Below are 22104 nucleotides of genomic sequence, written 5' to 3'. Positions count from 1 at the left end.
TCCCCCGGCCCCGGTGCGCCCGCAATAAGAGTCCGTGCCAGGCTGAGTACGACTTTATTGGTGCCGGGGAAGGACCGGGCGCGGCCGCTCCGGTGCTCGCCGCCGCCGCTGCCTCACCGGCGCTGGTTCAGCCCCGCCAGGTTCTTGATCTGTGGGCACAGGGAGAACGGGGTTTAGTGCTCCTCTCCCGGGCGGCCGGTCCGAGGGGAGGCCGGTGTGCTACGAGCAGGGATGCGGGGCCGAGAGGCATCTCTGTGGTCTGGGCAAGAACCGAACCGGAGCCACCTTTGGCCACCCCTCGGACCGGAGCCTGCCCTCCCGGTCAGCAGGTTTGGGTTTATTTCTGCGGCCACACAGAACTCGGCAGTGAATTTGTGCTTTTGGGGCATTATTTGGCTCATCCATTTTGCAGAGACCTGCAGGGCTCAGCACTCCTGAACAGGAATGCACCTCGGGACACCCTGCACCTGTGGGAGGTGCGGAATGTGCTCCCCTGTCGGGTATGTACTGGGATGATTCTGCCCTAAAGGCATCTGACCACAGCCCACCCCCCCTCAGAATGCACCCAGGTTTATCTGGGCAGTGGATCTGCTGCAGGGACAGACCAACATCGGCACTGGGAGATATCCCGGACCCGAGGGCATTGTGTGGATGTAAAACAGAGCCCGGGGCTTCTCTAGGGGAGGATCCTTTTGGCACATGCAGGTGTGAGAGAGGAGAGAGCCTGAGAGACACCAAATTCCACACACACACAACTGCAGGGGGAAGGAGGTGGGAGAAATTCTTGACAAGTGCTTCAGCAGTTACAATGTCTAATTTATGTTCCAGCCTACTTGTCCCATAACAAGAAAATCACTTTGTTACTAAATAAAATGGGAGTTGTCCAAAAATAGAATCACAGCGAGGCCCTGAAGCCCTTCAAAAGTCACTCCTGGGTACACAAAGGGTTATTTTGTATCCCAAAGGAAGTGCAGTTCCCTGACAGAAAGCAGTCCAGGACACTACCAAGAAGTGGAGGAATTCTTGGAAGAACGCTGAAGTCGAATGAAACAGCTTGAGGAAGTCATCCTGCTGTGGCTCAGGGCCTGGTGCCATCTCCATGGGGCCACTGACCCTCTGTCAAGATTTCCAGCACAGGGAGAGATCTTGTGACAAGCAATGGAGAACAGTTGTATTTATTCTGATCACCTGTCTCTCATCCCTAAAGTTCACCCTGCAGCTTCAGACTTAATTTCATTATGCTCTATTCAAGTTCTTCCACCACAAAACAGTGAACTAACCTCAAACTACCAAGGAAATCACCCTTAAATAAATCTCAGTTATGAAAGATGACAGTTTTTCCATGTTGTTCTCTAGACTGGGGAGGAAAACACCTGCTGACATTCAGGAGCAATTCTGCTCTCACAGCCCTGCTGGTTCCAGCATTACTTACAGTAACTGCAGCTCCCATCAGGCCTTGGACAACAGCTTCTCCAGTGGATTGTACCTGGGAGACACAGGGAGAACACCACATTTTGCTTCCTGCAGTTGCACCTGAGGCCCCCAAACCCAGAGGGAATGCACAACAAACATGTATCTGCCACAGAAAGGTGCTGACAGCACTGCAGACAAGTGGCAGCCACAGACAGGGCACATGGAAGGGGTTTCCTGGGATGTCTCCTAACCACTGGGACAATCTGACAAAGAGGGCACCTACATGTCAGTTTACTAAAAACCACATAACCATTTATTGATTTTGAGCTGACAGCAACAAGGGGGTCTCTCAGCAGATGTGCACGATGGAAAAGCCAGCTGTGCCTGCACATATCCTTGTGGAGAAGGGATATGCTGCATGCACACCTGTCCCCAGGCTTACCTGAGTGGCTGTATTGCTCATGGTCATGGCATCAGCCACTCTGTTCTCCAGGAAGCGCCAGGTGTCCTCGAAGCCAGGGGACGAGTCCTGCATCATGACCAGCTCCGTGGTGTTGTAGATGGCAGTGAGCACTGCCCGCCGAGTGTACCAGTTAAACTGCAGGGCACAGGGGACAGAGAGAGAGCTGTGACCTGAGTGCACATCCAGGGTGCAGACAACTGCCAGGGAAACCCCACACCCACAGCACGTTCCTCCCTGTGGGATTTTCTGAGTCCCCTGTCGCTGGGAGGAATGATGAATCTGACTCCATGTTCTTAGAAGGCTAATTTATTTTTTTATGATCTATATTATATTAAAGAATACTATACTAAATTATGCTAAAGAACAGAGAAAGGATACAGACAGAAGGCTAAAAGATACTAATGAAAACTCATGACTCTCTTCAGAGTCTGACACAGCTTGGCACTGATTGGTCATTAAGTAAAAACAATTCACATTAAACCAATGAGACCACTACCTGTTGGATAAACAATCTCCAACCACATTCCAAAGCAGCAAAACACAGGTGATATTATTGTTTTCATTTTTCTCTGAGGCTTCTCAGCTTCCCAGGAGAGAAATTCTGGGCAAGGGGATTTTTCCAGAAAATATGACAGTGACACCTCCCCATATAGAGGAATTTGCCATTTGCAACTGGATCTCTCAGGGCCTCAGACAAAACTCTTTCTGGTCTCTTCCTGTTCCTAAAATCCCACCTGAAGGGGTCTCTGAGGCATGAGAATTCACTGCCTGGCTCCTGGTGTTGGAAAGAGGGATCTGCTGTGAGTGACTTTAGACCCAATTAGTGGGAAAGAGGGAGCAGGCTCAGCATCACAGCTTTCCTGGAAAACTCATGCAAGCAGTCAGGAGATGCAAACAAAACACAACTTTAGAACCTCTCCTAATCCCTGCATCAGTGAGACTTTAGGAACAGCTCAGTGCAGACACTGGCTCCAACACGTTGATTTGACTTGCATAACACGTAAGGGACTTTCAGTTCCTGAAGCAATTGTGTTACTTCAGTTGTCTTCTGGTTTATTCCTTTAATTTTTCTGCTGCCTTATTTATTTTTCACTTCAGTAGCTTCTCTTTTATACACAGATAAAAGAAGGTTATTAAAGTAGTTTGTTAAAATGGTTCATTTAGCTTTTTCCATCTCACCCTACATCTATAAGAATTAAAGTAATTTATTAATTGCTATAATTAAGGTTATAATTTTCTTTTATTTCCTGCCAGAAAGATGAAAGCTTTAATAAGCTACTGGTATTTTTAGGTAGGTTCTTTAAAGGTATTCAAGTCAAGTCTGTAAATGCTATTGCTGGTAGAAGAGAGCTGTTTGACAGACCCACTGCTCACTCACTGAAAACTGGATCAACTTCTCAATCTCAAAATCTCAACAACTTTGTCTGTGTCTTCAAAAAAGAAAAAAGAAGAGCACTTAAGAGCCTAGGAAAGTAGCTCCCTTTAATTTGCACTAATCCCATTGGCAATAATTTGCATTCAGCCTCAGTGGCTCTTAAGTCTCTTTAGAAATTAGACTGTTGTTTACAAGGACCCTTGGGTGCCTCTGAAATACCTTCTTCACTCAACAAATGGGCCATGTGCAGAGGGACTCAGCCCCGCTCCTGTCTGAACCCGTGATTTTGCCAAAGTGCTGAGGGGTAGGAGCACCTTGTCCCCACAGCACAAGGACTCACATCTGTGGACTGGTCCCCAGCATAGTGCCAGATATCATCAATCATGCTGGTGAGGAGGGTGAGGCTGGAAGGGATGTTACGTGGGAGCAGCAGGACACTCAGGGCCTGCAAAGGAAACACACACAGAAAGGGGAGCCAAAGAGAGAAGGATCTAACACCAAAGGAGACCAACAGCGCTCTGCCCTGTTATCTTTTCCCTGTTGCTGCTGACTGAGCCTGTCACTTGTCACTCCAGCTCCCAGTGACAAGTCCTCCCAGCTCTCTGCAGTCTTTCCAAGCAGCAGGATGTACAGGGAGCACACAGTGTGGCTCAGCAGGATGTGCAGGGAGCACACAGCGTGGCTCAGTAAGTGGCACACTAAGTTCAGGCCTCAGCCTGTACAGGCCTGAAAGATCCCTGCTCAGTTCAAACATCCCTGTGCTGTCCCTCCTGAGCTGCCTCTCCAGCATGGAAACATCAGAGCCTGAGCTGACTCACACTGTGCTGTGCCCCTGTGGGCAGGGAGTCACATCTCTCATTTCTCTGAATTTGACTTTGAACTCAGAGCTGCAACCAAGGGCAGAACAGCGCCAGCCATAATGGCCCTGCTGGGATCCTGCAGCCTTTGAACGTAATCACACAGTGCCAGGAGAGACACAAACCACCCACATCCTTCACAGGGCAAATTATGCTAATCTGAAAGAAGAACGTGAAGCCTGTATTCTGTCTCTGTGCATGAGGTGCAGGATTCAGCTGCCCAGAGGCCAGCAGTGGCTCTGGACAGAGGCTGACCTCGCAGCAATCTTTGCAGCCCAAGATTAGGAACTCTCTGCTGGTCACTGTAGCCACAATTCAACTCCCTTCCCACTGTGGGAAGAATGGCTTGAGAGTTAAATCTGAATTTAGAAGCATGGAGCCCTCCCAGTTCAGCTCTACCCTCAGGCTGCCAGGGGTCTGTCAGTCACACACTGGAAGGACAGTTCCCTGCAGCAAAGCAGTTCTGCATTTCCAGGTGTGAGGTGATCCCGGTGCAGCCACAACAACGCTGCACAGAGCCTGACTCGCAGTGACCCTGCAAACAGGACTGAGCAGAGACACAGTAACCAATTCCTTGGGGATGCCAGATGGGTGGAGGGAACAACAGAGAGCTCTGCCTTTCCAGAACTTCGAGAAACAGTTGCTCTAAGGTCACCTTTAACTGCCTCCTTCCAAGGCTGCTCTCCTCCTGAAGGCTACTAATCATCTGAAAGCAGCCAGGGCTTCATTTACTACCTTGAACTAATCTGGTGGAGAGACTGTGTTGAAAGTCACAAGGTGTTTAAAGTACACAAACACAAAAGAGACAATGCTGATATTACTTTTATACCTGGGGCCATTTCTCAATATATGGAATCAGCATCCTCAGTCTGGCTTCCACAGCATCTCTCAGGAATTCATCTATAGGCTTCTTCCTGAGTAAGGAATAAAAATTAGGAAAAATATCCAAGTTAAACTCAATTCTGATCTTGAAAGATCAATCTCCACCTGGCTGAGCAATAGATAAGGAAAGTATTATATATCTTTCATGCCTTTGGTCCTAGGGAAGACCAAAGTATCTGGGATCTGGGAAGATGGTTTTATTTGGGTAAATTATACTTTTAATTTAAAGCATCTGTGTTCCAGGTGGCCTCTCTGTCTACCCAGCTCCCAAAATCTGCAAAGGAAGACATTTGTTCACACCCAGTACTCACTCTGCTTGACCCAGCTGCACTAGCTTCTGCTCATTCTTCAGCAGCTCAGACAATTTGGTATTGCACTCAGACACAAAGTGCAGGATCAGTTCACTTCCATCACTGTGAAACAGCCCTGCTGCAGCAACAGAGAGGCCCAGGGTCTGGAGGGAAGAAGAGATAAGCACAGACCAGGTCAGACACAGCTAAGCAGAATCCACCTAGAAAAAAAGTTGTATTTATTTTGTGAAAGACATTATATGAGTTTAAACAAAGCAACACTGCTTTAAAAAATATTTCCTAGTCACATTCTCTCTTTAGGATTCACTACTCTACACAGTGCCTCAGTCTAACTCTGAAGGGGTTATCCTGTAGCAGCTGGGTTTCATTCCTGCCCAGTAGCGTTTGCTGACTAGGGTGCATCGCCCAAGAGTATGTGGGGGAAGCATGCAGGCCTGGCTGTCTCTGCACTTCAGCTCCATCCAGTTTTCAACTGGTTTGTTGCTTCTCTCCCCACATACCTTGGCTCCCTCTGCAATGGCCTCTGCAGTCCAGCCATGCTCAGGCACAAACTCCAGCGCCGCTGTGAGGATTCGATGCTGCAGCTGCTCCTCGCTCTCATAGTCCTCAGACTCCTGGCCGCCCTGGCCAGTGTAACTATGAGAAGGTATTGTTACAGTGAGGGGAGTGTCACCACCAAACACAGAGCCCTGGGCTCTGCCACTCACTCGCTGACACCAGGCACATTTTGAGACCTGCTTAGTATCAATCTGGCCTCCTCCAGTAAAATCCTTCCCTCTCCAGAAAAACGATTCTTAATGAACCTTTGCTGAGAGAGAAGAGGAAAACAAGGAAAGGAGGGCTCAATGGAGATGGAGACCAATCAGCCCCACATTCCCCTCCTTTACAGAAAACTAAACTATAACCTTTTCCAACATGGGCTTTATACTATGGGCATATGGACAACATATGGTCCCTGTTTTTTTTAGATTCACACAAAAATCCAGAAGCAAAGACTAGAGCTTTATAGACAAGAGTTTCCCTACTGAAAGCAAGCCCCATACTGTTTCCATGGTGGAATTTGCACGGTCACAGCAAACCAGCTCTCCAGCTGCTGCAGTCTGGCACTCCTTAACTCTGGATCTCACAGTCTTCCAGTTTCAGATGTGAGGTTCAGGAAAGCAAAAGCCCTCCGATCCCTCTTGGTGGGACAGTGCTAGAAGGAGTTGTGGGTTACCTGGGGTGAGGGCCCTGAGGTTTCTGTTCAGGCTGGTGACCAGCTGGAGGTGAATCGAAGTGCTGCTGGGAGGAAGATGCCCATGGCTCCTTGTGCTCATCGGAGGGTGCCCTCAGCGCGGCCGAGGCCTGGAGAGCACAGAGTGGTGGGTACTGCTGGCACCTGACCACTGCAAGGGAAACCAAGAGTCAGCATCTCCTTCCCACACCAGGAAAATCAAGGTGGGGAGAGTTGTGGTGAATGCAGCTGAAAAGAACACAAATTCACAGTGTCTTTTTTCGTGCTTCTGTTAAGTGCCACTCTCAGCTGAGCTCATGTCTATGTGAATACAGCAAAAATGTTTTGTGAGGGAAAGGGCAGTGCAAATGGCACGTATTGCAAATTGTTTCTCAATCTCGGACTGGAAACCAGGCACCCAAACATGCCCTCTCCACATTTTGGTCCCTGATTAAGGTGCTGCCCTCCGAGCAGGGGAGATAAGGCAAGACTCGGTAGCTGAAGAGCCCCGACAGACACCACACGCTAATCACTGAGTGATTACTCAACGACACTCTGGGAGAACTTTTAATTTAGCTGCTGGTTTTTAGATTTGGGTTTCTTTTAAAAAATAAATTGGGTTTCACGGCCCAAGCTTCTAACGAAAACCACCACCGACCAACCCCTCATTCAAACCCACCAGCTCAGCGCCCGCCCCACTTCCCTCACGCCCCTCGTGCCCTTCACTTCACCTCACCTTGCCCCGCCCCGCCCCGCCCCGATCGCCGGGGGGCGCGCACGGGGGCGCGCACGGAAGCGCGCTCCCCCCTTCCTTCCCTCCCCGCCCCGCGTCCCGGGCGCGCCCCCCCCCCCGCCTCTCACCCGCGCGCCGTGCCCGCCACAGCCGCCAGCCCGCGCGCTGCAGCCCGCCCGCCGCCGCCATCTTGGAAGCGGGCAGAGCGCGATGACGTCACAGTGACGGCGTCAGCCCGGGACGAGCGAGCCGAGCCGAGCGGGCCGGGCCACGGGAGGTGAGCGGCGTGAGACCGGGCTGGCGCTGCCCCTTTTCCCCCTAAAAATCTTTTCTGATTCTGAGACTTTGTCTGAAGCGCTGAGGGGGTGGGTGGGGTGTACTTTGTGCATGTGTGCCTTTAAGTAATTCCTTCACGAAATTTCCTCATGTTTCCTGTCCTTGCTGCCGCTGAACCGTCCCTGCTTGGTGACCGAGAGGTTTATTGCGCCCGTTCCCCCTGCTCTTAATATGCGCACCCGCTGTAGGGCCCGCAGCCTTGCGCCGCCGGAGCGTCCCGGGCCTGCCGGGAGCCGGAGCATTTCCAGGCCGCCGGAGTGTTCCAGGCCCGCCGGGAGCCGGAGCCTTCCTGGCACGCTGGCAGCCGGAGCGTTCCCGGGACGCTGGAATCTGGCTGTGCTGCGTCAGGAGGCTGCAGTTTACAGCTCTGGAATGGTTTGGGTTGGAAAGGACTGTCAGGATCATCCCATTCCACCACAGCAGCTTTCTGATCTATCTTTCTGACCTGCGTTATTGTTTAACCCCTTTCCTTGGCCTGTTCCTCAGGGACTGTTAAATGTGTGTGACATGGAGATAAGGGCCCCTCCTCCGCGGCCTCCTCGCCGCATCTCAGGGAGGTGGTGCTGCTGTTGATGCAGTTTGGGCTCTGATTGATCTTGCAAGGTCATCGCCTGCTGTTCAGAGAGGAAGCTGTGACTTCAGGTTTATCTTTCCCACCTTAGCCTTGCAGCTTAGGTGTCTTTTGAGATTTTCAGCCTTCTTCTTGGGAAAGGTGACTTTTTAATGGGATTAATATGTGTGATTACAAATGTTACTGTCTGCTGTAGCTGCTTAGCTTGTGTCACACATGCAGAACCAGCTGTGAGGTGTTACAACCTGTAGTATACATCCAAGGTGTATATTCCCTACTGGGTTTGTATTGTGGTTGTTTTAGTGTGAATTCCTACCACAGTAGGTCAGAAAAGGCACACATTGTCCCATTCTGAACTTGTTGGCAGTTTCCAGGAGGGAGGGGGAGTCCACAGCACACAGAGCCAGAGGAACTGTGGGTGAAAATCCACTCCCCATCTCACTGCAGTTAAATTTGGTACAGCATATCCATGAGTTGTGCTTCAGTGACAATGTGGTGGCAGTAAGGCATTGCCCAGGATGTGTGATGTAGCAGTTCCTGGTACAGACCTTGCTTACAGCTGTCTCTCCAGAAATAGGTGTGTTGTTTCCAGGTAATTGAAAACAAACTGGCAACTGTTCTGGTCAGCAGTGCTCTCTGTTCTCTGTGGTTGTGTTAAATTAGGAAGAAAATAGGTTTGTGTTGGATAGAGGAAAGAGGAGAGGTCACGGGGTTCAGTAGCTGGTGCTGCTGTGAGAACAGGTGATGATGGGATACTATTGCCATACAAGGAATACAATCTCACATAAAAGATCAGTGGAGACAGCTTTCTCAAAACTGTCACTGCACATTCTGTTCTGCTCCTCCCTCCCTCTAATTTGCTCACCCAGTGCCACCAATCCTAACGGTGGGAAGAGCCTCAATCTGGAATGCTGGGAATGCTGAAAGTTACTTTTTTCTTCTCATGTACTGCATAAGTAAACTCTGCTAGGTCCTGTTTGAAGTAGGAGACACAAGGCAGTGTTTAATGTCAAATAGCTGTCACTGCTCAGGAAATCCACAAATCCTGTGTTTGTCTTACTCAGATTTTTAAGGAAAGCAGGTAAGTTTTTTTTGTTATTTCATTGGTTTCTTTAAAGCATGGCTTGCAGTCTCCCAGCAATGAACTGGAGAGAAACTGAATTATGCCCTGAAGTGTAGCTCTTTCTTCATGTCCTGCTAACGCACAGTTTGTGGCAACTTTGTGTTGCCCATTTCCAGAAAATTACCCCCACTTATTAAAACAACTCAGCTAATTAAGTCACAGTCCACAGAGGTTCGTGCTGTGTTTGGCACTTACCCTTCCCCTCTCTCCCCAGCTCTGCCAGGTTTGCTGCTGCTGCAATGGGCGAGTATGGATTGGCTCCAGGCCAGCGCGTGGCCATCATCTGGGACAGCTCCTCGCCCGTCGAAGCCCTGAAGGATTTGGTGGATAAAGTCCAGGCACTGGTGGGAGCTGATAATCATATCTCTGTGGAAAATGTTAACCAGCTGCCTCTGTGTAAGAATGAGCTTAATTTTTCACTGTTTCCTTAAAAGGGAGAGGGTTCTGCTGCTGTGTGAACCAAAACCTTCCTACTTTGGGAGTCAGCACTTAGACCATTGTTAGCACCTGCTGCTGCCTCTTACCTGGGCAGTACAGCAGGGGAAGTGATACACCTTGGCTGTGCTTCTAAGATTGGTGTCTTTGATCAGTTCCTGCTGTTGTACTCAAGCATGAGGGATGAGGGAGGTGGAACTGGTGTTTTAAGCTGTGTGTACATGTTCAATGGTGCCATCTTGCTCTTTCTTCCCAGCGGCTCACAGGAAGTCCAGTTTCGATGTAATCCTCTCTGGCATGGTACCAGGCAGTGCAGCACAGCACAGTGTGGAGCTCCTGGCAGAAGTAGCTCGGATACTTAAGCCAGGGGGCCGTGTCCTGCTGAAAGAACCCGTGGTTACAGAGTCAGGTGAGAGAATCTTGCTTCCATGGCAACATAGCATTTCTCGTGAGGATTAGGCTGAAATAGAAAGGACAGGAACCCTGATCAACATGGAGAGATTTTCATTCTCCTGACACACTAACTCAAGTCACAAGGCTTTTATCCTGTGCCTATGCTGGTATCCATCAAAGATGTTTGCAATCAGTCTCCTATCAAAAAAGCAGGATGGGCTTGTTCCTAAACTACACTGAAAAGCTTCAGTGACCGCTATTTTCTCCTCAGGGTGCAGTGTTAAGTAGTTGCAGATGTTGTGTTTCTGAGGAGCTTCTGAAGTGGTTTTAAAAACAGGTGACAGATGCTGAAGAGATTGCCTCATAAGTCCATTGAGAAATAGTTATCCAGGAAAGGTTAAAAGTCTTTGGACTGAGTTTTAGGAGAAAAGCCAGAGCACCTGTCATGGGACAGCTGGAGGAGCCATGAGAAGGCAAACACAGGATGATTTCTTAATGTAGTGTGTTCATTTAGGAGTCCATGTTTTGAAAACTTCATGAGTAGTTTAACAGGTAAAAATGTTGGGGAGGGAGTTTTTTTGGGGTTTGGAGATTTGTTAAAATCTTTTTTGATGGGTATTGATTGGATTGAGAAATGTTTTGGCATATATAGAACATATTTGGAGCTAGAATGGCTTTGTGACCCCACACTGTTATTCTAATGAACAAGCTGCTGCTGCTTTTCCTGGTTTGTTCTGTTGCCTAGAAAAGGCCCAATTTTGGTGCAGAAGTTTGGCTCGAGTACTTCCCTCTAAAGTTCTTGCTCTTTCAGGTTTCTCAGTGAGGTGTATTCTTGTTCTTGCCTTCTACTCTCTGCTTTTGTGTCTTGCAGGAAACAATACCAAAATCAAGACAGCATCCAAGCTCCTCACAACTCTGACTCTCTCTGGGTTGGTGGAAGTGAAGGAGGTAGGGATGTGTTTACCATTTCCAGAAATGCCCTTGGCCAGTTACCTGGGGATTTGTTGGGTGATGAGGGTTTTAGCTACCCTGGTTTGCTGTAAATGTGTATGGCCACTGCCTGGCACAAACTTTGGATAGTCAGCATAGTGGTTTTCTTTAGGATTGAAAATACTGACTATCTGTTCACTGGGGTGCTGGGCTTGGTGTTAAAATAAAGGGTTCTGCATAAGGTTAACCTAAAATCTTTCTTGGCAGCTACAAAAGGAAGCACTGACCCCAGAGGAGGCCCAGTCTGTTGGAGAACATCTGGGTTACCAAGGCAATGACCTTCTCATTATTCAGATAGAAGGCAGGAAGCCCAATTTCGAAGTGGGATCCTCAAGTCAGCTCAAACTTTCCTTTGCCAAGAAACCTGGTCCTTCAGGTGAGGAGTGGTGCATGCTGAATATCTGGATTTGCTGGCTTTCAGTGACAGGCATCACTTGCAACAGGAAGACAGTTCCCAAGCAGGGAGTGCTACAGTAAAAAGCTATGAAATGGGGCTTTCCAGAGTTGCTTGAACTCTTTATTTTTTGGAGTAGATGGGGCAAAGGCTGGAATAACTACTATTTCTTCCTTTGTTTTGGTTCCAGCAAAACTCCATGTGGACCCAGCTGCTGCCAAGCTGTGGACACTGTCTGCCAATGATATGAATGATGAAGAGATGGTAAGTGGTTTTGTTTTCTTTGTGAGGCTTTGCTGTTCCTTCTCTCTCTCCATTCTTTCCTATTCTACATACTTTCAGTCATGCCTCTTAAGAAGCTTTACAACTTCAGAGGTAGAAAAACCTTCCTAGGGCAAAATAGCTCATCTCTTTCATGGGGTCTGGAGAGCTCAGTGATGTGGTGGGGGCAGAGAGGAGACAGGGATAAGAGAGCAGAGCTGCAGCACTTTAATGCCAGTGTACAGAAAATACCATTTCTTTGAATGTAACTCACCAGTGTCATTCCCTACTGAAAAGTCCATTTCCTGCATTTTGTCTCCCATGGTGTGTTTTCAGGATCTTTTGGACTCTGACGAGCTGTTGGATTCAGAGGATTTGAAAAAGCCAGATCCATCATCCCTCAGAGCTCCATCCTGCAATGAAAAGGGCAAAAAGAAAGCCTGCAAGAACTGGTCAGTGCTGGAATTCATGTATCAGTGAACCTTTCAACTGCAGCATTAAACTCTTAAGAGTTGGAGGGATTTAAAAAGTTTGTAGGCAATTTGCTGTTCTTCAAAGTCTAACTCTCTTAGTTCATGTCCTTTCTTATCTTAATTACTGGAATGTAAATCCAAATACAGTGAGAATTGACCTGTGACAGCTACAAATTATCACAATGGTGTATATTATCAACAGCATCTTGGAGGTGGCTGCATAGCTTGTGCAGCTTGCCTAAAACCCTGGTTTCTCACATTGCAAGGAGAAACAGCACATGTAGCATGTGCTGTAGTGTCATTTCCCACTCAGTTTAAACTTGAGGAGTGTTTCAACACTTGTTATACAAACTGTGGTGTTGAAGAGCAAAGTGAGGAGTGTGAGTCCCAGAGTCAGCTGTGTCGTGTGACAGAGTGAGGGCTGGTGCATGTGAGCAGGGCTGGCACAAGTGTTGATGACTCATGACCTTTAAGCAGAAAGATGCAGGTGACTTCTTTGTTTTTCTACAGCACATGTGGCCTGGCTGAAGAACTGGAAAAGGAGAAGAAGGGCTCCCAGCCTAAATCTGCCTGTGGAAATGTAATTAGTAATTTTTGTCTTTATACTATGGTTCTCTGTGTAAGAATTGTGTTCCCTAGTCACTGCAGCCTGAGCTGGATCACTGCTTCCACACACTGCCTGTGCAGCTTCTGCAGAGCTTCAGCCTTTGCCCTGTGCCCATGTGCTCTGTACCAGCACATGCTGTTCTGACTCCCTGGGGCAGTCAGAGTGAGCAGTGACCCTTTCCCTCTCTGCTCATGGCCTAACCAGGGACCTGCCCAGGGAGGGTTGCCCTGTGGGAGCTCAGGGGGCTGCCCCAGCCTGGGCACACCAAGTGGGGTGGAGACTCATTTCTGTGTGAGCCTGCACAGCTCTGCCATCCACACTAACCAGGTGTGTTGAGAAGGGGGTAGAAGGGAAGCAGTTTCTGTGCTCATAGATGCTGAGGAGCATGACACCTCTTGACCTGGAGAAACCATATCACAGGGGAAGAGACCTGAAAGTGGCACCTGATTACAGACAGTGCTTTTCTTTCCCTTGCCAGTGCTACCTGGGGGATGCATTCCGTTGTGCCAGCTGCCCTTACCTGGGGATGCCTGCCTTCAAGCCTGGGGAGAAGATTCTCCTGCCAGAGAACCAGCTGCACGATGCCTAACAAAGACATGTCCTGCCAAGGACTCTGCTGCTTTTCCATCACTCTGAGGTTCTTCCTGCAGTCCTCATCCTCTCAAACTCTTGCTCTCCAGCCAGTACTCCATATGGGGAGGGGCACTGACACTGCTGTGAGCTCACCACTTGTCATCGGCCTTGGGCTACCTGATCCTCTGGTGACAAGTCACGTATTAGACTTCATGTGACACCTTGTTTTGGCTGACCTGGCTTGATCCTGGATGCTGGCCGTCACAGCGTGTCCCACCAGCAGAGGGAAGTACAGTCACATGTCAGAGTGTCCTTGTGTGCCTGTGGCATTTCCCATGTCCTACAGCTCTAATTAGTCCTGACTGTCCCAGGTGAATCAGCAGCTCTGGCTCAGCCCCCGGGGTGATCGGCTCCTGCTCTCTTTGAAATTTCAACCTGCAGCCTCTTGTGTGGAGATGGTTCAGCAGCTCCTGTGGCAGGTCAGGAGCAGGGAGTACCCTTTGCAGTGTGTACTCATAGCAGTGTGCATGGGAAAGGCTGGCAGGCATGATGAATTTCCAGGTGTATTGGGAGCCCCTTCCCCCAGCTGTTTTCAGTAAAATGACAAAGATTCAGTCCCACCAAGAACTCGTGCCTTTAAGGCAGGGAGGTGATGAAACAAGATCTGTCTTGTCTCCCCACAGCTTTCAGTCCAACACAATCTGATAACACAAGGGCAAACTGAGACTGTCACCTCTCTTGGTGGTTACCCAAGTGAGTTACCTGCAGTGTCAAATACATAAGAACATAGCAATAACTTAATTTTCCAGATGATCTGTGGTGGCCCTCTGCTCCCTCTCCATGAGATACTATTTATTTGTGTAGTTACTCCTAGTGAAGCATCCTGCAGGTGTGGGATCAGGGTGCTGTTCACATTTGGTGCTGGGCTTGCTTTTCACCTAGGGAGGGGGAGGAGGAAAGCCCACATTCAGTGTCTCAGTGGGGACTGCTTTCTTTGGAGCTCTTGCTCTACAGGATGTGACTTCTTCTTGTGTGCTACCTGAGTTACTAAACTCATGGAGAGGGCTGGGATGAAAGGCTGTTCTGTTCTTGAAATAAAAGTGACCAATAGTAAAGCCTTTGTTTTAAGGCTGGTATTAGTGGTATTCTAAGTGTGTCTCCTTCTACTCAGCCTCTCAGTGATTTCTTAAACTGTTCAAATGTTAGGTTGCATTCTCCATAAATTGTTCCTCTGAAAACTTGACTTGAATATGTGATGTGCACTGGGAACCACAGATGTTAGGGAAACTTAAGAAAACACCTTTCTGACTGCTCTGGGAATCACACTTGCACTGCCCCAGGCTGTCACTGGTAGGATTGAAACTCCTTCCTTCCAGAGCACAGCTTTACCAGACTCCTCTTTCACTTCTCCCCAGTCCCTGCTTCTGTCATCAGTGAGAACAGCTCCCAAGGAGACAGGATTTGTGTGATAAACCTCCTGTCCAACTAACTTGTAGCTAGTGATTATCCTAGAAGGAAATGGGTAAAAGTTCTGCACACTTACAGCCTTTGGGGGTTATATTGCCATTTTCAGCCTCACTGGTAGTAGAAGATCAGATCTCTTTATGAAGTCGCTGATAAAGGCAGCCCTTACCCTGAGCTCCACTTTCCTCTTGCCCAAACTGGGAGAAGCAGCACTTTTATTTCTCTGCATGAGTCAGTCTTCCTTTTTATGGCCAGCAGAGCTTGGGGGCCAGCAAGGACACATTCTGTGCTCCTGATATGAAAACCTATTGTGGATGTTCCCCCCACCTGCCTTGGGTGCACACAGGGACAAGGAGCCCTCTCCATATGGAGGAGCTCTCCATAAGGGGAGCATTGTGTTTATTATTGTTTTACCTTCACACAGTTCCTCAAGTGCTTGTGATAGCACCTTTCTGAGAAGTGAAATTTGGAGGCTCAGCTCTGGCCATGGCAGCTGCTTCACCTTTTTAAAAATAACCAATGGGCAAAGATTGCCCCCACCCTTCCTGTCTGCACTGGAGATGTTGCCTCAGCGAGTTCCTCCAGCAGCCCTGGCTGCCTTTCCCTGCCTCTTGTCACTGCTGTTACTGCTCCAAGGCTATTTCATGGCTCCTTGCTAGGTTCCCTGTTAAAAATGCTATCCCAGATCTGCTTCCCCACTAACCTTGGGCATAAAGGAGGATGCAAATGCAGAACTGTGAATGTCCCAGCTTCCTCCATTTCATTGATCAATAACTTTCCTGGTGAAGCCATGAGCCATGTTTTTCTCTCCACTTCTTTTTAAGGCAGTTAAGCAAATGCAGAGCCTCTGGCAGCCCTTGTTAGTCTTAATTTGATTTGCACCTCAGCTTTCCAATTTTGCCTCTTTGCAATTTAGCAAGCATGTCATTCTGCTCATGTCCTTTGTGGTTTTCCTCATGGCCTTGGGTTTTGACCAGTGGGATTCTGAAGAACTCTGCAGCTATATTTGCCTCCTCTGAAACTTCCCCTCCTTCCCTCAGCAAATAAATGGCTACCAAGGTTGTTAGTACAAGTCTCAGGTGTCTGGCTCAGCTCTTCTTGAATTCATGAGCAGTCTGTCCCTCTTAGTTGAAGGTTTTTTAACACCCTTTTCTCCTTAAAATAACAATATAAGTAATTTCATGCTAGAGACACAAGAGAAGGGCTATGCTGGTCCAGCCCAAGGGCCACCCAGCCTGGCTGTAGAGAATCATGGGATCTTTTTAGGTCAGAAAAAACATGTTTGAGTGCAACAGTAGTTACCCCATCATTGCCAAGCTTGTGCAGGTGTTTAGGTCACTGGTGGCAGGGATGTTGATGGGGCACTGAATAGAACCTGGTCATGCAGGTGCTGATGATGCCATGCCTGGCAGAGAAGCTGATGAGGTGGGTTGTTTAATGGTTGGACATCTGCCCAAGCTGGATCATATGATCTGAGACTAACCCAGAAGATCTGGACTATCTTTCTGGGGTCATCTCTAAACCTCAGCATTGTTGTGGCTGTAACACTAAATCACTAGAGCTATGTGCTCGTTTCAAACCCAGTGGGAAAGTTAACTCCACTCAAGCTGCTTCTCTTCCAACAGCAGGGGAAACACCAGGCAAGACCACATGTAGGAATCACAATTTTACTGAAAAACTCACAATAAACACAACATTATCAATAAAAGAGGGCACAAAAGAGAGTGTTCTACCCACGAGAAGGCTATTCACCACCAAGCCAACAAAACCACCTAGCTACTCCCAGTACAAAGCAGATCCATGTGCATCACTGCAGCAGCACCTCTGTGAAGCAAGCAATGCTTTTCCATCCTTGCCCCTTGTGTTTCAAGTGAGTGAATGAAACAAAGGTCAGCCCACGTCACAGCAGGTGCCTGCTCCAGAGAAAATCCAGAATATTGCTCCAGGACTTCTCTGGATGGCCAGCATGTGCCACCCAGCACGTCCAGGACCAAGCTCTTCCTGAACACCATGCTGGCCACACAGTGTACAGTGACATTCCTGAACATGGAACAAGCAGCAAGAGGAGCCTGGCAGCAATTGGAGACAGTGAAAATAATTGCTGAGGCTTGGCAGTGCTTGGAGCTGCAGAAGGCAAGGGGAAAACGGGCTCAAGAGCCCTGTCCTCACCATGAGACATGGCTTCTTCCAGGGGAACATAAAGCAGGGCTCTGCAGCCACTCAGGGGGAATAGGTGTCTTTGGTCCCCAAGACTGCACTGCTGTATGAGCTAACACCTAGTTTTTGAGGAGGATGACCCCAACAGGTGGACAATAAGCTGCTCACCTCCCTCACTTGCCCTCTTCCTTGGGGGAGACATCCACCTCTGTGTTGGCAGCACTGCCATCCCCACCACTCTGCTTCTGTTGCAATGGCTTGATCTCAGTGTAAATGACATTGGAGGAGGCAGATCCTGTCCCCTTCTTTTCAAATTTCAGGTTGGCATAGGTCAGATCCTCAGTTCCTGTCACCGGGGCTGCCTGCAGGGAGACAGCAATGAGTAGAGCCTTGGCTTTTCTTTCTGTGTCTCCCCTGCTTACATATTTCCACTGGCACAATTCTTTTGCTGCCCAAGCATTACCCAGATTGCTCAGAAGTGCCACCTACTCAAACACTCATAAGCCCTTATTTAATAGGAATTAATAAGTGTTTAGGACCATGTTTTCAGAAAGCAAAGCTGATTTTACTATGAAATCCTTTAAGTGGGTATTCAAGAATGCTTTTTTTGACAGGGAGGAGGAGGCAATACGTGGAAAGCTCCCCCAGCTTACCGTACTGACTTGATTCTCCTCTGTCACTTCCTCGTTCATGAGCTCTCCTGAAAAAGGAAACCTAGTTTAAATAGTAGTTAAAATAGTGGCAATGATCATTATTTTAAATTAAGAAGATAATGAAAGAATGAAGCAAACATCTGCATTGGTCCTGCTTTTGTTGTGGGAGAGGATGAGGCATTGCAGCTCTGTGGTTCTGAAGATGGTCAAAGGGCTGCAGGGGTTGGCAAGGGCTTAAAAGCCCTTGGAGGGGCTGGAGAAGAGCTCTGAGATGGACACTTCTGGATATGCAAGACCTGTTTCAATAACACAACAGGCTGTGCCAGACTCCCACCAACAACTGGCCAGAAGGAAAAGAGGGAGGTGAACCTTCTCACCACACTGGGACAGCTGGTTCAGGAGGACTTGTGAAGGGAACACAGCGAGCAAGAGCAGTAGGATGTCAAGGATGGACAAAGATCTCCCAAGCCTGACTTCGTCCAGACCAGCAGTTGAGGAAGAAACACCAACCTGTTCTGTTCCTTCTGCACTGCCACAGCAGGAAGCCAATTATGGGCATGTAAAGGAGTGTCCCCACCGCTAATCCAAGGAGGATGCACAGGAGGAGGTTGAGTCCTGCACACACAACATCACAGAGGCACTCGTGAGCCACCATCATCCCCCCTGCAGGGACACTGCTGCCATTGCCTCCTTCATGGCACAGCCAGTTTCTTCCCAGACTTGGCCTTCCAGACCCTGAACCCTCTACAGCTTCAGGGTGCTGATAAAACCCAGTGGGGAGTGGTCTCCAAACTCATTCAGGGGTAGTTGGAGCATCAGAGCCCCTTCCCAGCATCACAGCCTCTGATCCACTGGTGCCTACCCCAGATTGGCACTGGCTCCCATCCACTCATGGGAAAACATCTGGCTGTTTTATCCCTTACAGCTCCTCCCTCTTTTTCCCTGAGGACCCCTCCCGCCCTCCACCCTTGCAGCCAGGGGACTGTGGGGACACACCTGTCCAGATCTTGCCTGTGACATCAGTCTGAGGTGCTGCACAGCCACAGCCTGAAAGGCAGAAACACGAGTGAGAGACTGTCCAGAGGCAGAGAATACCCTGCACCCTGCTCTGCTTTGGAGCAGGAGCCTTGAGCCCACAGTCCTGGCTGTCCCTCTCCTGCCAGCACAGCTTCAGCCATGTCAGTATTTGCCTGATGTGCTGCAGCTGGAGAATATGGCAGGTCCTAGGAAGGAACCAATGGCCCAGCAGCTCCATGGTCTGTCCCCCCATCCCATGGTGGGATGAGTCTGCTGGGCTGGCTCCTCCAGTTCTCAGGATGCTTTCAGAGGAAACAACACATGGAAGAACGAGAGGAGTGCTGGAAGGAGCATCCTTCTCTGCCCACTCATCTCCCCCATGGAAACAGCCCCACTGCCACTTACTGAGATCTGCTGCTTGCGTGCTGTTTCCAGCGTCTGTTGAGTTTGGTCGTCTGATGAAGACCCTGCACACACAGATTCCTGTGCTGACTGTACACAGGCTTGAGCTGGTGAAATTCATACAGTTTCCACCCAGAAACACAGGGTTGGTTTGATTTCCAGCATCTGTTGAGTTTGGTGTTGTGATGAAGACCCCAGACACACAGATTCCTGTGTGGGCTGTACACAGGTTTGAGCTGGTGAAATTCATACAATTTTCTCCCAGAAACACAGAGTTGGTTTGATTCTCCCCCTTCAGACATTCAGGATTGTACCACTTCACCTGCACTGTGAGATTCTCCAAACCAATCTCGAGCTGCACAGTGGTGACTGGCTTTACCATCTGCCTGGCTGTTCCTGGAGGAAACAAAACCAAAAGTGATAGCTGAAATATAGATGATCTTACAGGGTCATGTCCCACGTGTCACTCATGAAAGACACAGTCAAGTGACCATCCCTTTCTGCAGCAGCTGATGATCTTTTCCAAATCTGGCTGCTAATGATTCTAAGCATTCTAACCATGCTAAGCACTCAACACTGAAATGTTGCATGTTGACTTGTGCCACTGGATGCTGTGCAGTGCACAAACTGTGCCTCAAGAAGGATTGAAAATGTGAGGATCAGGGGGAAGGCACCTCCTCCACCAGTGACATAGGCACCCAAGCAGGAAGTGTCGCGGGCTCCAGCATTTCATGGAGCATGAGGTGGGACTGGGGGATTGGCAGTGGAGGATGGTCAGCCCTGGAGAAGCAAAGAAAATACAGTAAAGATTCCCTGCAGGCTCGCTGGCTTCATCCCACCCATAATGCTCACTCTGGAGTATTTCAGAATCACTGAGCTGAAGTCACTTCACACGTTCTCAGCTGAGTCCTCCCTCTCTCACCTCTCTTCAGTCCTTTCTTTCCACTCCAAGGGATGTTGGTGGACTTCTCTCCCTTACCACCCTTGCTCAGTTCAGAACATCTGCTCTTGGACGTGTTCTCTGTGTTCTCCACCCTGCATGGATATGTTCCTGCATTTGCTTTGTTCACATTGGCAAAGATGAGCTGGGCCAGATAATTTTTCTTCTCCACACCCCCTCCATTCTGCTGTTCTCCATCATTTCAGGTGACATTAAACCACTTCACCTCCATGGCAGTGCTGCTCAAACCTGCCTGGGGCAGACACTGCAAGATGAAACCTAAACCCTACCAACACATCAACTGTGGCTGAAATCTGGTGAGCAAGTCCTGCTGGCAAAAAAACAAACCTATAGGAGGGCTGGTTTTGTCTTAAAGAATATCCACCTCTGCCCTGTGAATCTGACCCCACTCTGCAATAATCAGGCTGATAAGCATTTCTGTTTCCTTCCCCCCAACTGTTTTCTCTCCCTGCTGCTGAAGGCAAAGCTGGTTCAAAGCCCTTAGAGCGCACAGCCTGTACAAGCACAGCTGCAAGGGGAACCCCTTTGCAAGGCACATGGCAAGGTGCTGCTGCAGAAGAGGGGCTTAATGATGCAAGAGGGGAGGTAAAAGCAGCAGCAGGCACTTTCCACACCTTCTGCAGGCATAAGCAAAGAGGGAAGAGTTCAGAGCAGAGGCAAGGGCACTGGGGGACTCACCAAGTGGCAGCCAGGTGAGGAGCAGCAGGGGCAGGAAGGTGCTGGCCAGCCAGGGCTCCATGCTCCCCAAGAGCCTCATGGTGACCGTGCTGGGAGCCTGGTGGGATCGGCCGGGAGCCTCCGTCTCTCCCTGCAGTGTGGGGTCACTGCTCAGCCAAGGGCAGCTGAACCCTTGCTGGGACCTCACCCCTGCACCACTGGGCCAAGCAGTTTCCTCTGTGCTCACAGGCTTCCCCTCTGTTCCCCTTCTCTTGCCTCAGCCCAGTTCTTATCTCCTCTGTTCTCTGATTCCTCCTCTGGTTTCATCCTGACCGCAAGCTCTGGGCCCTGAGACCCGAGTAAAGCTCCGGGAGCTGCTGAGGGTCATTTCCCACTGCTAGGGCCAGCCCAGCTCCCTGCCACTTCCCCAGCTTCCTGCAGCACCACCTCCCCACGCCAGCCGAGCCTGGTGTGTTTTGCACCAGGGAATGGAGCCCCTGGAGGAAGCACTGCTGCCACAAGGGGTGATGTCCACGCCCATGTGGTGATCGGGTGTGCTCCTGCTGAGCCCAGGTGGGGACACACACACTGCCAGCCCCACACACACCCTGCCACCCCCAGGGACCTGTGGTTTGACATAGGGATGGGCTTGATCAGAGTGCTCTGCTCATGGGCTGTATGTGGCCCTGCAGAGCCCCGCCCCAGCTATGGCCATGAGGGCCCAGATGCCAGCTCCTGCCACTTCATTGCCACTGCCCTCTATTTCTCTGCCACCTCCGGCATGAGGGACATGAGCATCCACCAGACCAGACACAGCTTGTGTCACCCTTGCCACCAAAGGGACAAGGGCAGCAGTCAGCAGGTGCAGGGCCCTCTGTCGTCCCAGCCTCTGTGGGTGCAATCTCTGCTGCTCCCCACTGTCTGCCACCATTCTTCATACTCAGAGCAAAACCTCCTCCCATCTGCCATTTCCTCCCCTCTGGTTTCTATCAGCATCCACAGGAACCACCCTCCACACCATGGTGGGCACACACAGCCCAGCCACACGTGTCTCCAGAAGAAAGGCTGTTCACTGGAGCTCTGCTCCACCAGCTAGCGGAACTTCCTGGCTGAAGCTGAGGTCTCATCTGTAAACCAACCCACATGAGGAAACAGCAACACCAGCATGATATTTGCTGATAAGATGATACAAGATCCACAAAAATGACAAGTGAGAGGTCCTGTATCCCTCTTGCTCTGCCCTCAGGACCTCTGCATCTTTTCCCATGCTCTTTCTGATGTTCAGTTCCTCTCTGCATTTGAATCTTCATCTTCTCTCATTTCACAACTGCATAACGATGTGTACTTGTCTGCTTCCTCCCTTTTCATTTCTATTCCGGTTCTCACGTTT

The 22104-nt window shown here is 49.5% G+C and overlaps 3 protein-coding genes across 4 annotated transcripts; 1 reads left to right on the top strand and 2 right to left on the bottom strand.

The window, feature by feature from the left end:
- Nucleotides 1-38: 38 nt before the first annotated feature.
- Nucleotides 39-7442, bottom strand: COQ9 (coenzyme Q9). 2 transcript variants are annotated; one of them, XM_066557130.1, is made up of 9 exons: nucleotides 7376-7442; nucleotides 6518-6686; nucleotides 5802-5937; nucleotides 5302-5444; nucleotides 4938-5022; nucleotides 3592-3696; nucleotides 1856-2011; nucleotides 1433-1486; nucleotides 39-149 (listed from the first exon to the last, which is right to left on the bottom strand). In XM_066557130.1, the coding sequence occupies exons 1-9, from the start codon at nucleotides 7434-7436 to the stop codon at nucleotides 114-116; spliced, it is 945 nt and encodes a 314-aa protein (XP_066413227.1). In that variant the 5' UTR covers nucleotides 7437-7442; the 3' UTR covers nucleotides 39-113. The 2 variants fall into 2 exon arrangements, with proteins under 2 accessions (XP_066413227.1, XP_066413226.1); XM_066557129.1 differs by lacking the exon at nucleotides 39-149 and having other exon boundaries at nucleotides 757-1486.
- CIAPIN1 (cytokine induced apoptosis inhibitor 1) lies at nucleotides 7443-14518 on the top strand. Its single transcript, XM_066557133.1, has 9 exons — nucleotides 7443-7524; nucleotides 9492-9673; nucleotides 9969-10121; nucleotides 10977-11053; nucleotides 11303-11471; nucleotides 11680-11753; nucleotides 12087-12202; nucleotides 12734-12803; nucleotides 13309-14518. The coding sequence occupies exons 2-9, from the start codon at nucleotides 9517-9519 to the stop codon at nucleotides 13417-13419; spliced, it is 927 nt and encodes a 308-aa protein (XP_066413230.1). The 5' UTR covers nucleotides 7443-7524; nucleotides 9492-9516; the 3' UTR covers nucleotides 13420-14518.
- A 2002-nt stretch (nucleotides 14519-16520) lies between these two features.
- On the bottom strand, nucleotides 16521-20814 carry LOC136561377 (uncharacterized). The gene is made up of 6 exons (XM_066557671.1): nucleotides 20736-20814; nucleotides 19100-19492; nucleotides 18674-18724; nucleotides 18188-18292; nucleotides 17678-17724; nucleotides 16521-17386 (listed from the first exon to the last, which is right to left on the bottom strand). The coding sequence occupies exons 1-6, from the start codon at nucleotides 20812-20814 to the stop codon at nucleotides 17198-17200; spliced, it is 864 nt and encodes a 287-aa protein (XP_066413768.1). The 3' UTR covers nucleotides 16521-17197.
- Between the last annotated feature and the right edge of the window lie 1290 nt (nucleotides 20815-22104).

This window comes from Molothrus aeneus, chromosome 11 (genome assembly GCF_037042795.1).
Source record: "Molothrus aeneus isolate 106 chromosome 11, BPBGC_Maene_1.0, whole genome shotgun sequence".
NCBI classification, from domain to species: Eukaryota; Metazoa; Chordata; class Aves; order Passeriformes; family Icteridae; genus Molothrus; species Molothrus aeneus.
This window is presented reverse-complemented; position numbering and strand designations above follow the sequence as displayed.